General features: G+C 55.4%; 2 protein-coding genes across 2 annotated transcripts; one reads left to right on the top strand and one right to left on the bottom strand.

Annotated features, from left to right (window-relative positions):
* Positions 1-179: 179 nt before the first annotated feature.
* EMWEY_00049170 (DNA polymerase, putative) lies at positions 180-8,782 on the bottom strand (the record flags this gene model as incomplete). The annotated part of the gene is made up of 4 exons (XM_013479452.1): positions 180-2,600; positions 3,065-3,213; positions 3,418-4,580; positions 4,857-8,782. 4 exons carry the CDS (start codon positions 8,780-8,782, stop codon positions 180-182), a joined length of 7,659 nt encoding a protein of 2,552 aa, XP_013334906.1.
* A 934-nt stretch (positions 8,783-9,716) lies between these two features.
* EMWEY_00049180 (hypothetical protein) lies at positions 9,717-10,933 on the top strand (the record flags this gene model as incomplete). The annotated part of the gene is made up of 2 exons (XM_013479453.1): positions 9,717-10,678; positions 10,918-10,933. 2 exons carry the CDS (start codon positions 9,717-9,719, stop codon positions 10,931-10,933), a joined length of 978 nt encoding a protein of 325 aa, XP_013334907.1.
* Positions 10,934-11,313: the final 380 nt, after the last annotated feature.

Consider the following 11,313-nt stretch of genomic DNA (forward strand, 5'->3'; position numbering starts at 1 on the left):
TATATATATATATATATATATACAGCATGGCGTGCGTGAGCTGCAGCAGCAGGATTTCACTAACAATAAGTCAGGCAGCAGATGAGAAAACTGATGCACGCCTTGCGTTGCTGCTGTAGACGCAACAAAAGCAGGAACAACAGCAGCAAAGCTGCTGTTGAAGGCAGCAGCAGTATGGGTCAGCATACTGCTAAAAGGCCAAGAAGGCAAAAGCATTCCCAACAAGCAGCCCTCGCGAGGCTCCGTTGCCACTTTTGACTGCAGTCGCCGCTGTCGCCGCTGTTGCTGCTGTTGCTGCTCCTGTTACTGCTGCTGCTGCAGTGGGTTGTAAAGCGGATGTCGTACATGCGGCACCACGCCTCAACAGAAGGAGTTGCGGCTGCCTCGTCTAAATCGGCAGCAGCAGCAGCAGCACCATCCGTTGCTGCTGCTGCTGCGGACGGCTGATCATCATCAGCACCAGCAGCAGGTGCAGCACGAGGTCTTCGAGGCTGAAGCATTGCATGCGGTAGCTTGGGGTCCATAAGTTTGCTGCCGCAGCTGGATCTGCCTATACACCCGAAAGAAGGCAGCAGCAAGGCCCACTCTGTCGCATCTGCAACAACAAGGCAATTCTGCCTGTTGCTTAGCCATCCTTCCACTGCAGCAGGGAAACGTAGCATCTTGTTGTTGCTGCTGCTGTTGCAAGTGTTGCTGTTGCAGTTGTCGTTTCTACTGCCAGTATTGTTGCTGTTGCTGTTGCTGTTGCTCTCCTGCCTCAATGGAGGGACCACGAAACAGCCGTCAATGGGCGAAACCAGCAGCAGAGCAACAGGCTCGGCTGCAGCAGGGCTTGCTACTGTTGCTGTTGCTGTTGCTGCTACTGGGAGCTCTCCTTCGGCGCGCTCTGTCGGCTCTGTAGCTGTTGCGTCTTTCTGAGAGGCAGCAACAGCAGCAGCAGCGGCTTCCTTTGCTGCTTGCCTATACTCCGTTCGGGCCCTAAGGAGGTCTGCAGTAGCCTCATCATCGCTGCCGCTGCTGTCACTGCTGTTGCGGCTGTCGCTGCTGCTGTTTCTGTCCGAGTCACTGCTAGTGTCGCTACCCGTGTTGCCGATGCTGCTACTGACGCTGCTGGAGCTGCTGGTGCTGCTGGTGCTGCTGCGTCTCTTGCGTCTCTTTCGTCTGTGGTGCACTGTAGCAGCAACAGGCTCTGGGGGTTCACTCCACAGTATGCACGCAGCGAACACTGTAGTGCGTCTCACTGCAGCAGCCAGCATGTCATTGTTGTTGTTGTTGCTGCTGCATTGCTGCGGCAGCAGCAAAGACTCATCGATAGAGAAGCAGGTGCTGTCACCGACAACTCGGACCCGTATTTTCCCCGTTGCAGCTGCAGCAAAACTTTCTACTGCTGCAGCTTCTGCTGCCGGTGCTGCTGTTGCTGGTGCTGTTGCTGATGCTGGGGTTGTTGTTGCTGTTGTTGTTGCTGCTGCTGCTGCTGCTGTTCGCAGGCGTTTGCTTCTTTGGTATATCTCTGCCGCAACAGAAGGAGGCCTTTGATTAGGGGGAGAGGAAATAGGGCAACCGCAAAGTGCGAAAATCGAAGGCCAGGGAAGCGGGCGCAACGGCTGCTGCTGCTGCTGCTGCATCTGCGGCTGTTGGTACTTATCCTGCAGTTGACGTACCTGCGGCTTACCTGGCTGTTGCTGCTGCAGAATAAGCTGCTGCTGCTGGCGTTGCTGTAATTCTTGCTGTGGCTGTTGTTGTTGTTGTTCCTCCGGTTGCTGATGCTGCTGATGTTGTTGGTGCTGTTGTTGTTGGTGCAGCTGCTGTTGCTGTTGCTCCTGAGAAGTCCCTTCCAAGGGTCTCTTGTGTCTCCGCAAGGTTGTTATCCAACTGGGGAGGGGCTGCGGCACTGCGGGCTGTTCGCTATCTAGCAGCAACTGCTGCTGCTGCCGCGCGTGCTTCTGCTCTTGCCCAACCTCTTGCTGATGCTGCTCCAGAGGCACACCGCTGCCGGCTGTTTGCTGGTCCCCTTGCCGCGGGTGCTCTTTAACCACCAACAGACGCTGCTGCGAGTCATACGGCCCATGCTGCAGCAGCCGGAGCCGCATTTGTTGCTGCCGCTGTTCTTGCTGCTGCTGTTGCTGCTGCTTCTGCTGCTGCTGCTGCTGTTGCTGCTGTTGAACGTGCTGCTGTTGCTGCTGCCACTGCTGTTGTTGCCACTGTTTCCGCTGCAGCAGCAGGAGATGCTGTTGCTGCTGTTGCTCCTGCAGCACCTGTTCTTGCTGCTGTTGAAGCTGCTGTTGCTGCTGTTGCATGTGCTGTTGCTGCTGCGGTTGAAGTTGCAGCAGCTGCTGTTGCTGTTGCTGCTGTTGCTGTTCCTGCTTTTCAAGTTGCAGCTGCTGCTGTTGGTGCTGCTGCTGTTGCTGTTGCTGCTGTTGCTGCTGCTGCTGTTGCACTTGCTGTTGTCCGGCTGATCGTGAAGCTTCGTGACCCTTAGTGTGCTCCCTCTGCCCCTGGAGCCCTTGGCGATCCTGCTGCTGTTGTTGTTGCTGCTGCTGCTGTTGGAGTTGCTGCTGCTGTTGCTCCAGCTCCTTCAATGCCTTCTGGGGTTTTCGCGCCTGCAGTAGAAGCAGCAGCAGCAGCAGCAAAACTGGCTGTCCTTGGATGGGGGGCCTCTGTTTGTGCATGCTGCAAGAGCAACAACAGCAGCACCACCACCAACAGAAGTAGCAGCAGCAACCGCAGCTCGAGGATCAGCAGCAACAAGATTAGCAGCCGCACGAGCAGCAGAAGCAAATGACTATCCGTTCTGATTGTGCATGCAGGGAGAGGGAGATCCACAGCGTCTGGAGCCGCACCACAGCAACAACAACAACAGCAGGAACAGCAGCAGCTGTTTCTGGAGTCTTACCCTTTTTCTGCAGTATCTTCGAAGTCCTTTTAGGATTTTCTTAGTTAGTTCTGCTGCTGCTCTGTTTGCATGCAGCACGACTTGCTGTAGCGGGGAGCAGCGCATTTGTGCTGCAAGAAGGCGCAGCAGCTTAGGGGCGGAGACAGCAGCAAGCTGCTGCGGTGTACGTACACCTAGGTGGTGTTGCAGCAGACGGGCAACAGGCAGGGAGATGCCATCAATATCCAGCAGCTGCTGCAGTTGCTGCTGCTCGGGTGTCTCGTGCAGCAGCAGCAGCCGCTGCCGCAGCTGCAGCAGCAGCAAAGCAATGATCCAATGGCCTGTCCTGTCGCATAATGCAGAAATCAAGGAAGCATTTAGAAGCGATTGCTGGTGCAGCTGCTGCAGCAGCAAACCCTTCCATCCAAAACTCTTTGCTACTTGCTGCTGCGGCACCCCCCGCAGCAAAGACACAACAGCAAGTGCAGCACGCAGCCGCACAAAGGCAAGAGGAGAAGCAACAATACTCCTAATACAATCCATACCACCTTGACCACTTCCTGCTTCTGCTGCTGCTGGTGGTGTTGGTGCTGCTGCTGCAGGTGCTGCTGCTGTTGCTGCGGTAGGGCATGCGAGAACACAATCTCTCACAGTAACCTGTAGGTGTTCACCCGGTTGCTGTTGGTGTTGTTTCTGCTGTTGCTGCTGCTTCTGCTGCTGCTCGGTGTCACTACTGGGCACAACAGCAGCAGTAGCAGCAGCAGCAGCAGCCGCAGCAGCAGGGTCGCGTTTGGGCATGCTGATAAAGGCACGTAGCTGCTCCAGTCCCACACCCATTCGATCTAAGGCGAGGCGCTCTGATGGTTGCATGCGCAGCATGCTTCTCTCTAGGTGTCTGAGGTTATCTGCAGTAAGAGCAGCAGAAGCAGCAGCAGCAGCAGCTGCTGCTGCTGCTGTTGCATCCCGTGCTCGTCGCGCTGCAGCAGCTGCAGCAGCAGCTGCTGCTGGCAGCGGCAGAGTTGGAGAAATCAAAAAGACCAAAGGCAAATCGTCATGAAGGGCTAAGCTGCTGCTTGCTGCAGCAACCGTGTAGCATGCTGCTGCACCTTCTTGAGGAGACAGAGCAGCAGCAGCAACAGCACGTCCTGTTGCTGTTGCTTCGTAACGACCAGCAGCAAAACGCAGCAACCCTAAGCGCAGCAACTCGGAGACAGCAGCAGTTGTCTCCCGATGCACTAGCGCAGCAAGCTGACTGTCCATCTCCTCCTCGTGATCCTCTTGCTGCTGCTGTTGCTGCTGCTGTTGCTGCTGCTGTTGCTGCTGCTGCTGCATCAGGCGGGTGCGGTGTTGGGTAACAAGGAAGGTGCAGCAGACGAGGAGGGCGATGTCTTCGTTGCTGCCGCTGCAACGCAGCAAACCCCTGCTGCAGCTAAGAGCAGCTAATAAAAGTCTTTGCATGCCGCTGCTGTCTTCTTTTAATGCGCTGTTAACTTGTGGGGTGCCTTGCAGCAGCAGCTGCTGTACCCTTGCTTCCTCCGAAGCCTTACAAAATACTATCGCACGACCCCCCTTCTGCTGCTTCTGCTGCTGTTGCTGCTGCTGCTGCTTGGTTTTGTCCTGCATGCGGCCTGCTCGGCCCGCCATTTGTCTAAAGTGAATGGCATCCAAGAAACTGCTGCCGATGTGGGGCGAATCAAACAACACGGAGCTGTACATACACCACAAAACAACAGCCAGCAGGCAGCAAGTCAGCAGCAGCAGCAGCAGCAGTAAAGGCATCACTAACAGGAGAGATATAGAATGACAGAAACAAGACCAAAAGCTACACATACTAGCGGGGGGGAGTATACAGATACAACAGCACCACCACCAGCAACAACAGCAACAGCAGAAGAAACAGCAACACGAGAAGAATATATACAGCAACACAACGACAGAAACGACCGCAACAGCAACAGCAGCAACAACATGTGCAACAGCGGACTCGCAAGGGAAGTTGACACCAGCAGCAAGAGTTGAAGTTGCTGCAAGAACTCTAATGAGTCCCTCCCTAAAGAGACTCTCTGATAGACGGCGTTCTTCTGCTGTTAGAGAACCATGGTGTACAGACACCCCAGCGGCAGCAGCAGCAGCAACTGCTGCCTTCACCTCCCCCCCTTGCAGCACCGCCACGTTGCGCACACGACGCATGCGCAACTGTGCTGCATCGGGGGAGAGGAAATAAAAGCGCTGCAGCTGTTGCTGCTGTTGCTGTTGCTGCTGCTGTTGTTGCTGCTCAAGATGAGATTGCTGCTGCTGCGCTAGGTTCCGCTGCAGCAGGGGGATGACATAATGCGCAGCAAGAAGAGCAACAGTTTCTGCTGCTGCTTGGCTGCGACAGAAGATGAGAACGCTGTCTCCTTGCTGCAGCAGCAGGAGCAACAGCCGCAGCAACGGCTCACGAGCAGTAGCCGTCGCAAGCGTGGGGCATTGCGAGTTGCTATCTGTAAATTTCCCATGCTGCTGCTGCTGCTGTTGTTGTTGTTGCTGTTGCTCCTGCTTTTGCTGCTCCTGCTGCTGTTTGTGCAGCTGCAGCAGCAGCGGCGTCAGGGGTGGCGGGAGCTTGACTTCCGGCCATTGCTGCTGTGGGCTACCAGGAGCAGCAGCAGCAACAGCAGGCTTGACGAACAGACGTGCAGACTGTTGATTTTTTTCTGTTGCAGTCGTTTGGGCACCTTTGCCTTCAGGTCCTCTCGCTGCTGCCGTTGATGCTGCTGCTGATGCTGCTGCGCTGCAGCAGCAATAGGACTCCTGCAGCGGGAGGGGTCTGTGGGGATTCGAGTAAACAGCAGCAGACAGCCAGGCAGCAACTTCGTGTATATTGCTGAGGGTAGCAGACATCCCTACGACCTGAATAGGCAGCAGTACCTGCTGCTGCTGCTGCTGTTGCTGCTGCAGTTGCAGCTTGGTGTTGCAATATACTACTAGAGAAAGGAGACACTCAAGAAGGGCCCCTCTGCTGCTGTCTTCGAGCGCATGCAGTTCATCTACAACAAGCAGCCCCACTTGCTGCAGCAGCAGATTCTTTGATGCCAGCTGCTGCAACAGCGCTGCTGCTTTTTCTACTGTACAGAAGGCGACATCGAAGGTAGCAGCATCTGCTGCTGCTTCTAACCCTGCGGTGTCTCTGCTGCAGTGATGCAGCGCAACAACTTTTAATGGTAGCTCAGCAGCAGCAAATAGACGCTGCAGCTTTTGCTGCTGCTCGTCAATTAAAGCGACAAAAGGCAGCACAACAATTGCCCTTCGAGGTGAATGCATGCAACTCGCTGCTGCTGCTGCTGCTTCTCCTGGTGCTCCTGTTGGTGGTGGTGCTGCTGTGTGGGGGGATGGAGATGGGGATGGAGAATCGGGGGTGCCTGCTGCTGCTGCTGCTAAGGCTGTGGGCCACTGCAGCTGCAGCTGTTGCTGCATCTGCTGCTGCTGCTGCAGTGTGTCTAGCGGTGGGAGCTGCAGCAAACCGAATACATGACGCAACAGAATCAGCTCAGCAACGAGACCTTTTCCTGCCCCTGTGGGGGCAGAATACAAAATGCTTAAAGATCCATTCAACACTCGCGAGTCTGCAGCAGCGGCGGTAGCAGCAGGTGGTGGTGCTGCCGCTGTGGTTGCTGGTGTTGTTGTTGTTGTTGTTGCTGCTGTTGCTGCTGCTACTCGTCGAGGCCAACGCAAGGCAATTCCAGCAGCAACAGCAGCAGCTCCTGCTGCTGCTGCCGCTGCTGTTGAGTGTACTGCTGCTTTTCTGGGAGGGGTTGCTGCTGCGGCTGCTGCTGCTGCTGCTGCTGAACCTGCAGCCGGAGCCAAGACAGCAGCGCCCTCCGCTGAAGCGCGAGGAGTACCAGCATCCAAAGCAGCAGCAGACTTAGCGTGGGTACCAGACGCAGCAGCAACATTTACTGCCGCTGCTGGTCTGGAGACAAGGAGACAATCTCTTTGCCAAGGAAGGAGACACTTAATGCCACGAATGTCTTTAAATGCTTCTAAGACAGCAGCAACGGGAAGGAATGCTGCCAGCAGCAAGCTTGCTTCATCTCCTTCACATTTCTTGTCTTGCTGCTGCTGCTGCTGCTCCCGTTGCAGGTTCTGCTGAAGCACTTGGTGCTGCTGCTGCTGTTGCGGAGCCCCACAGGTGCGGGCCAGGCTGGAAGAGGTTTGCGGCTGCTGCTGCTGGTGCTGCAGTTGTAACTGCTGCTGTTGCAGATGATAATGCAGCTGCTGCCACTGTTGTGGCGATTGCTGCTGCAGCTGCTGTTGCCGTTCCTGATACTGCAGAGGCGGTTGCTGGCGCTGCAGTAGTTGCTCGTGCTGCAGGGGTTGCTGCTGCTGCAGAGGTTGCTGCTGCTGCTGCTGCAAGGGTTGCTGCTGCTGCTGCAAGGGTTGCTGCTGCTGCTGCAAGGGTTGCTGCTGCTGCTGCAAGGGTTGCTGCTTCTGCAACGGTTGGTGGTGCAGGGGTTGCTTGTGCAGAAGTTGCTGTTGCTGGAGTTGTTGTTGCTGCTGCAGCGGTTGCTGCTGCACAGGTTGGTGCTGTTGCTGCAGTGGTTGCGGCTGTTGCAGTGGTTGATGCTGTTGTGGCAGCTGCTGCAATGGCTGCTGCTGTGGTTCGTGCTGCAGTTGTCGTTGCGGTTGCTGTAGTGTTTGTCGCTGTTGCTGCTGTGGTTGTTGCTGTTGCTGCTTTTGTTGCTGTTGGGGAGGTTGCTGCCGCAGTGGTTGCCGCTGCAGTGGTTGCCGCTGCAGCGGTTGCCGCTGCTGCAGCGGCTGCTGCTCCACTGGTAGCTGCTGCAGTGGCTGTTGCTGTTGCTGCTGCTGCTGGTGCAGGGGTTGTTGTTGCGGTGGCTGCTGCTGCAGTTGTTGTTGCTGCAGTGGTTGCTGCTGCAATTGTTTCTGATGCAGCAAATGCCGTGCTTGGCCCAGTTTTGATGGAGATGATTGCTGCTGTTGCCGCTGCTGTTGTTGCTGCCGTTGCTGTTGCCATTGCTGCTGGTGTAGTAGGCTGCCTGGCACAGCCTGCAACTGCTGCTGGTGCTGCTGCGGTTGCCGCTGCTGCTGTGGCCTGTTTACTCCGCACCGCTGAAGTTGCTGGTGCTTCTGATGATCCTGCTGCTGTACCGGGTGTGGTTTATGCTGCTGTAGTCGTTGCTTCTGCTGTTGCTGCAGTTGCTCTCGCTGCTGCTGTTGTACTTGCTGCGTTTGCTGCTGTTGCTGCTGCCAATCCTGTGCTTGCTGCTGTTGCTGCTGCTGCTGCGGTGTAGCTCGCGGTGAGCAGCGCAAAGGGGAGAGCTGCTGCGGCTGGTTTGGCCGTAGGTGCTGGTAATGCTGCCCCTGCTGCTGAGGTTGTTGTTGTGGCTGTTTCTGTACTTGTTGTTGCACTTGTTGCTGCTGCTTCTCTGCCTGATGCTGACGCTGCAGCTTGTCCTGTTGGGCTTGTTGCTGCGGCGCGAAATGCCGCTGCAGCGGAGACTGCAACACGTGCTCATGCTGCAGCTGCAGCTGCTGTTGCTGCTGATGAGGCCATGGTTGATATGAATGTAGCAGACTCTGCTGCTGGGCCTGCTGATACGGTGTCTGTTGCTGCGGGGCCTGATGATGCGGCTGCTGATGCTGATGCAGTTGGTCCTGCTGCTGCTCCTGCAGCTGCTGATGCTGTTGCCGCCGCAACTGCTGCTGCTGCAGCTGTGGTTGTTTCTGGTGCTGGTGAAGCAGCTGCTGCCGCACCTGCTGCTGCTGCACCTCGTTTTGCTGGGGTTTCTTCTCATGTTGTTGCTGTTTCTGTTGCTGCTCTTGCTGGTGCTGCTGTTGCTGCTGAGGCTGCACTCGACGCTGCACATGAGGCAGCAGCGGGTGCTGCTGCTGTTGAGCGTTGCGCTCAGACATTTGCTGCTCGAACTAAGGCCCTGCTGGCGGGACGCCTAGCAGCGGAGAAGCAGCAGACCCAGCAACAGCAGCAGGCATGGCAGCAGCAGCTGCTGCTGTTAGTCTGCTTGACCCCATAGAAACCCTATTAAAATGAAGGAAGCCCCTGTTGTCTCCAAGCCGCAGAAGCTGCAGCTTCTGCAACTGCTGTAGCTGCCATTATTTCTGTTGCTGCAGCGGTTGCTGCTGGTGTTGTTGCCGCTGTTGCTGCTGGCAGCGCATCGACGTAACACAGGGGCCTCTCTGCAGCATCAGCAGCAGCAGGCATAGTGTTGACTCTTATTGGTTGTTTGCGGCTGCTTATGTTGGCTTTGAGGTTGTTCTTGTTATTGCTGCTGCTCTAGGTGCTGCTGGGGGTGTTACTGTCGGCTGCGGTGTGCATGCGCATGCAGGTCTGTCGGCAGCAGCAGCAGCTGCGGCAACGGAAGCCACAGCAGCAACAGGGGCAAAACACCTTGGACTTATTGCATGCCCTCTCTTTCGCCTTTTTATTGTTTTGTTACAAATCAAAGCAGCAGCAGTTTACCCTAGCAGCAGCAACTTGAGCAGGAGCATACCGCCCTAAGTTGTCGGGCTCCTGCAGCAGTAGCGTCTGCTGTTGTTGCTGCAGCAGCAGCAGCGGCAACTGCATAAGTAACAGTAGCAGTAGCAGCATACAGACATGCCCAGATCTGTTCAGTACAACGAGGTTACTGCCAAATATATGTTACACGCAGATACTGCCAGCTGCTGCTGCTGCTGCTGCTTCTGCTGGTGAATCGACTGACGCCTTAGTTGCCTTAGCAGCAGCACAAGCAGCAATAGCAAGTCTTCGCCCCTCGCTAGCACTAGCAGACCACCTAATGCTGAGCAGTAGCTGTTTGCTGTAGCTGCAGGCGTAGTAGCAGCAGAAAATATGATACCCATGCAGCAACAGCAGGAGCAACGGCAGCAGCAGCAAGACTCTGGGTGGAACGACCAACAAAGAGATGAGTTGAGGTTGCCATCCGTCGAAGAAGAGAAGAAGACTTCCACAGCAGCCGTGCAGCAGCAGCTGCTGGAGCTGCTGGAGCTGCAGCAGCAACTGCAAGCCGATGCTTCGGGTCAGGGTATAGAGCAGCAGCAACAACAGCTGCAACAGCAGCAGCAACAGCGGGGTCCTTGGGTGTATGAAAACTTAAAGAGACTGCTGCCTCCTCAGTTGTCGTCGTGGGTTGTTAAAACCGCGAAGGAAAACAGCAGCAGCAGCAGCGACAGCAGCAGCAGCAGCAGCGACAGTAGTAACAGCAGCAGCAGCGAGAACGGCAGCAGCAGCAGCAGCAGTGAGAACGGCAGCAGCAGCAGCGGCAACGGCAACAACGTTAGCTGCAACAACAACGCGTGCGCCAACGGCAGCATCAGCAGCAGCAGCAACAGCAACAGCAACAGCAGCAGAGAAGGCCCCCACCTTGTTGCAGCGCTTCGCGAGTTGCTCTTAGCAGTTGTTAAGCGCCAAGCAACAACCAACAGCAGTACAGTGTCTGCTTCAGAAGGTGCAGGAGCAGCTGCTTCAGTAGAAGCAGCAACAGCACAAAGGGAAGAAGACACGGCAGCTACCCCACAGCTAGGGTCTGCAGCTGCTGCAGGGGCTGCAACTGCAGACACCGCAGCACCGATTCGTGCCTCGTCATCTGGGCGAAAGAAGCAACTCAAGCAGCAGCAACAACAACAGCAGCATCAGCAGACGCAGCAAGCAGTTACTTCTCGCGGACGACCTCGTGTGCGCTCTTCCGCTGCTGCTGCATCACCGTTTCCCCACCAGCAACAACAGCAGCAACAGCAGCAACAACAGCATCAGCAGCAGCATGTCGAGGGAGAAGGTGGCGATTGGTTGCTGCGGTATGAAGGGAGACGCCTTGGTGTCCCTTTAAGAAAGGAGACAGTTGATCATTCATTCGATCCTCGATATACACATAATGCTAAACTGTCTCCCGATAGATATACTGCAACAGGTAACCCCTTGCTGCTGCTCTTGCCGCTGCTGCCGCTTCTGCTGCTGGTGGTTGTGATGATGATGCTGCTCCTTGTGGTTCTGCTGCTATCGCTGTTGCTGCTGTTCGCATGCTCCTTGTTCGCAGATTCTCACTGCTGTAGGATCTGCCCCTCACGTTGCTGACGTTGCTGCTGCTGTTGTTGCTGCAGGCGGACGTAATTGGGGCAGTGCCCTTGCGCGTTGCTGCTGCAGTTGGGGTTCATATTACTTTGAGGTAAAAGTGGGCCCCCTAGGGCCGCCTCGTGGGGGCCCTTCAGGGGGGCCCCCTTCTGAGGGTATCGAGTGTGGGTTTTTAGCAGCAGATCAAGTAATGGATTTGCCTGTAAAGGGATGGGGAGAAGCAAAGACTATAAAAGAAGTAGCAAAAGTATGTTTATTATAAATAGAAACAAATTCAATAATTAATAATTATTAATAATTAACAATAAAATAAAATACGTAAATTATAAATAAATAAATAAATAAATAAATAAATAAATAT

The sequence above is a fragment of the Eimeria maxima genome, genomic scaffold, assembly GCF_000499605.1.
Source record: "Eimeria maxima Weybridge genomic scaffold, Emw_scaff1150, whole genome shotgun sequence".
Lineage (NCBI taxonomy): Eukaryota > Apicomplexa > Conoidasida > Eucoccidiorida > Eimeriidae > Eimeria > Eimeria maxima.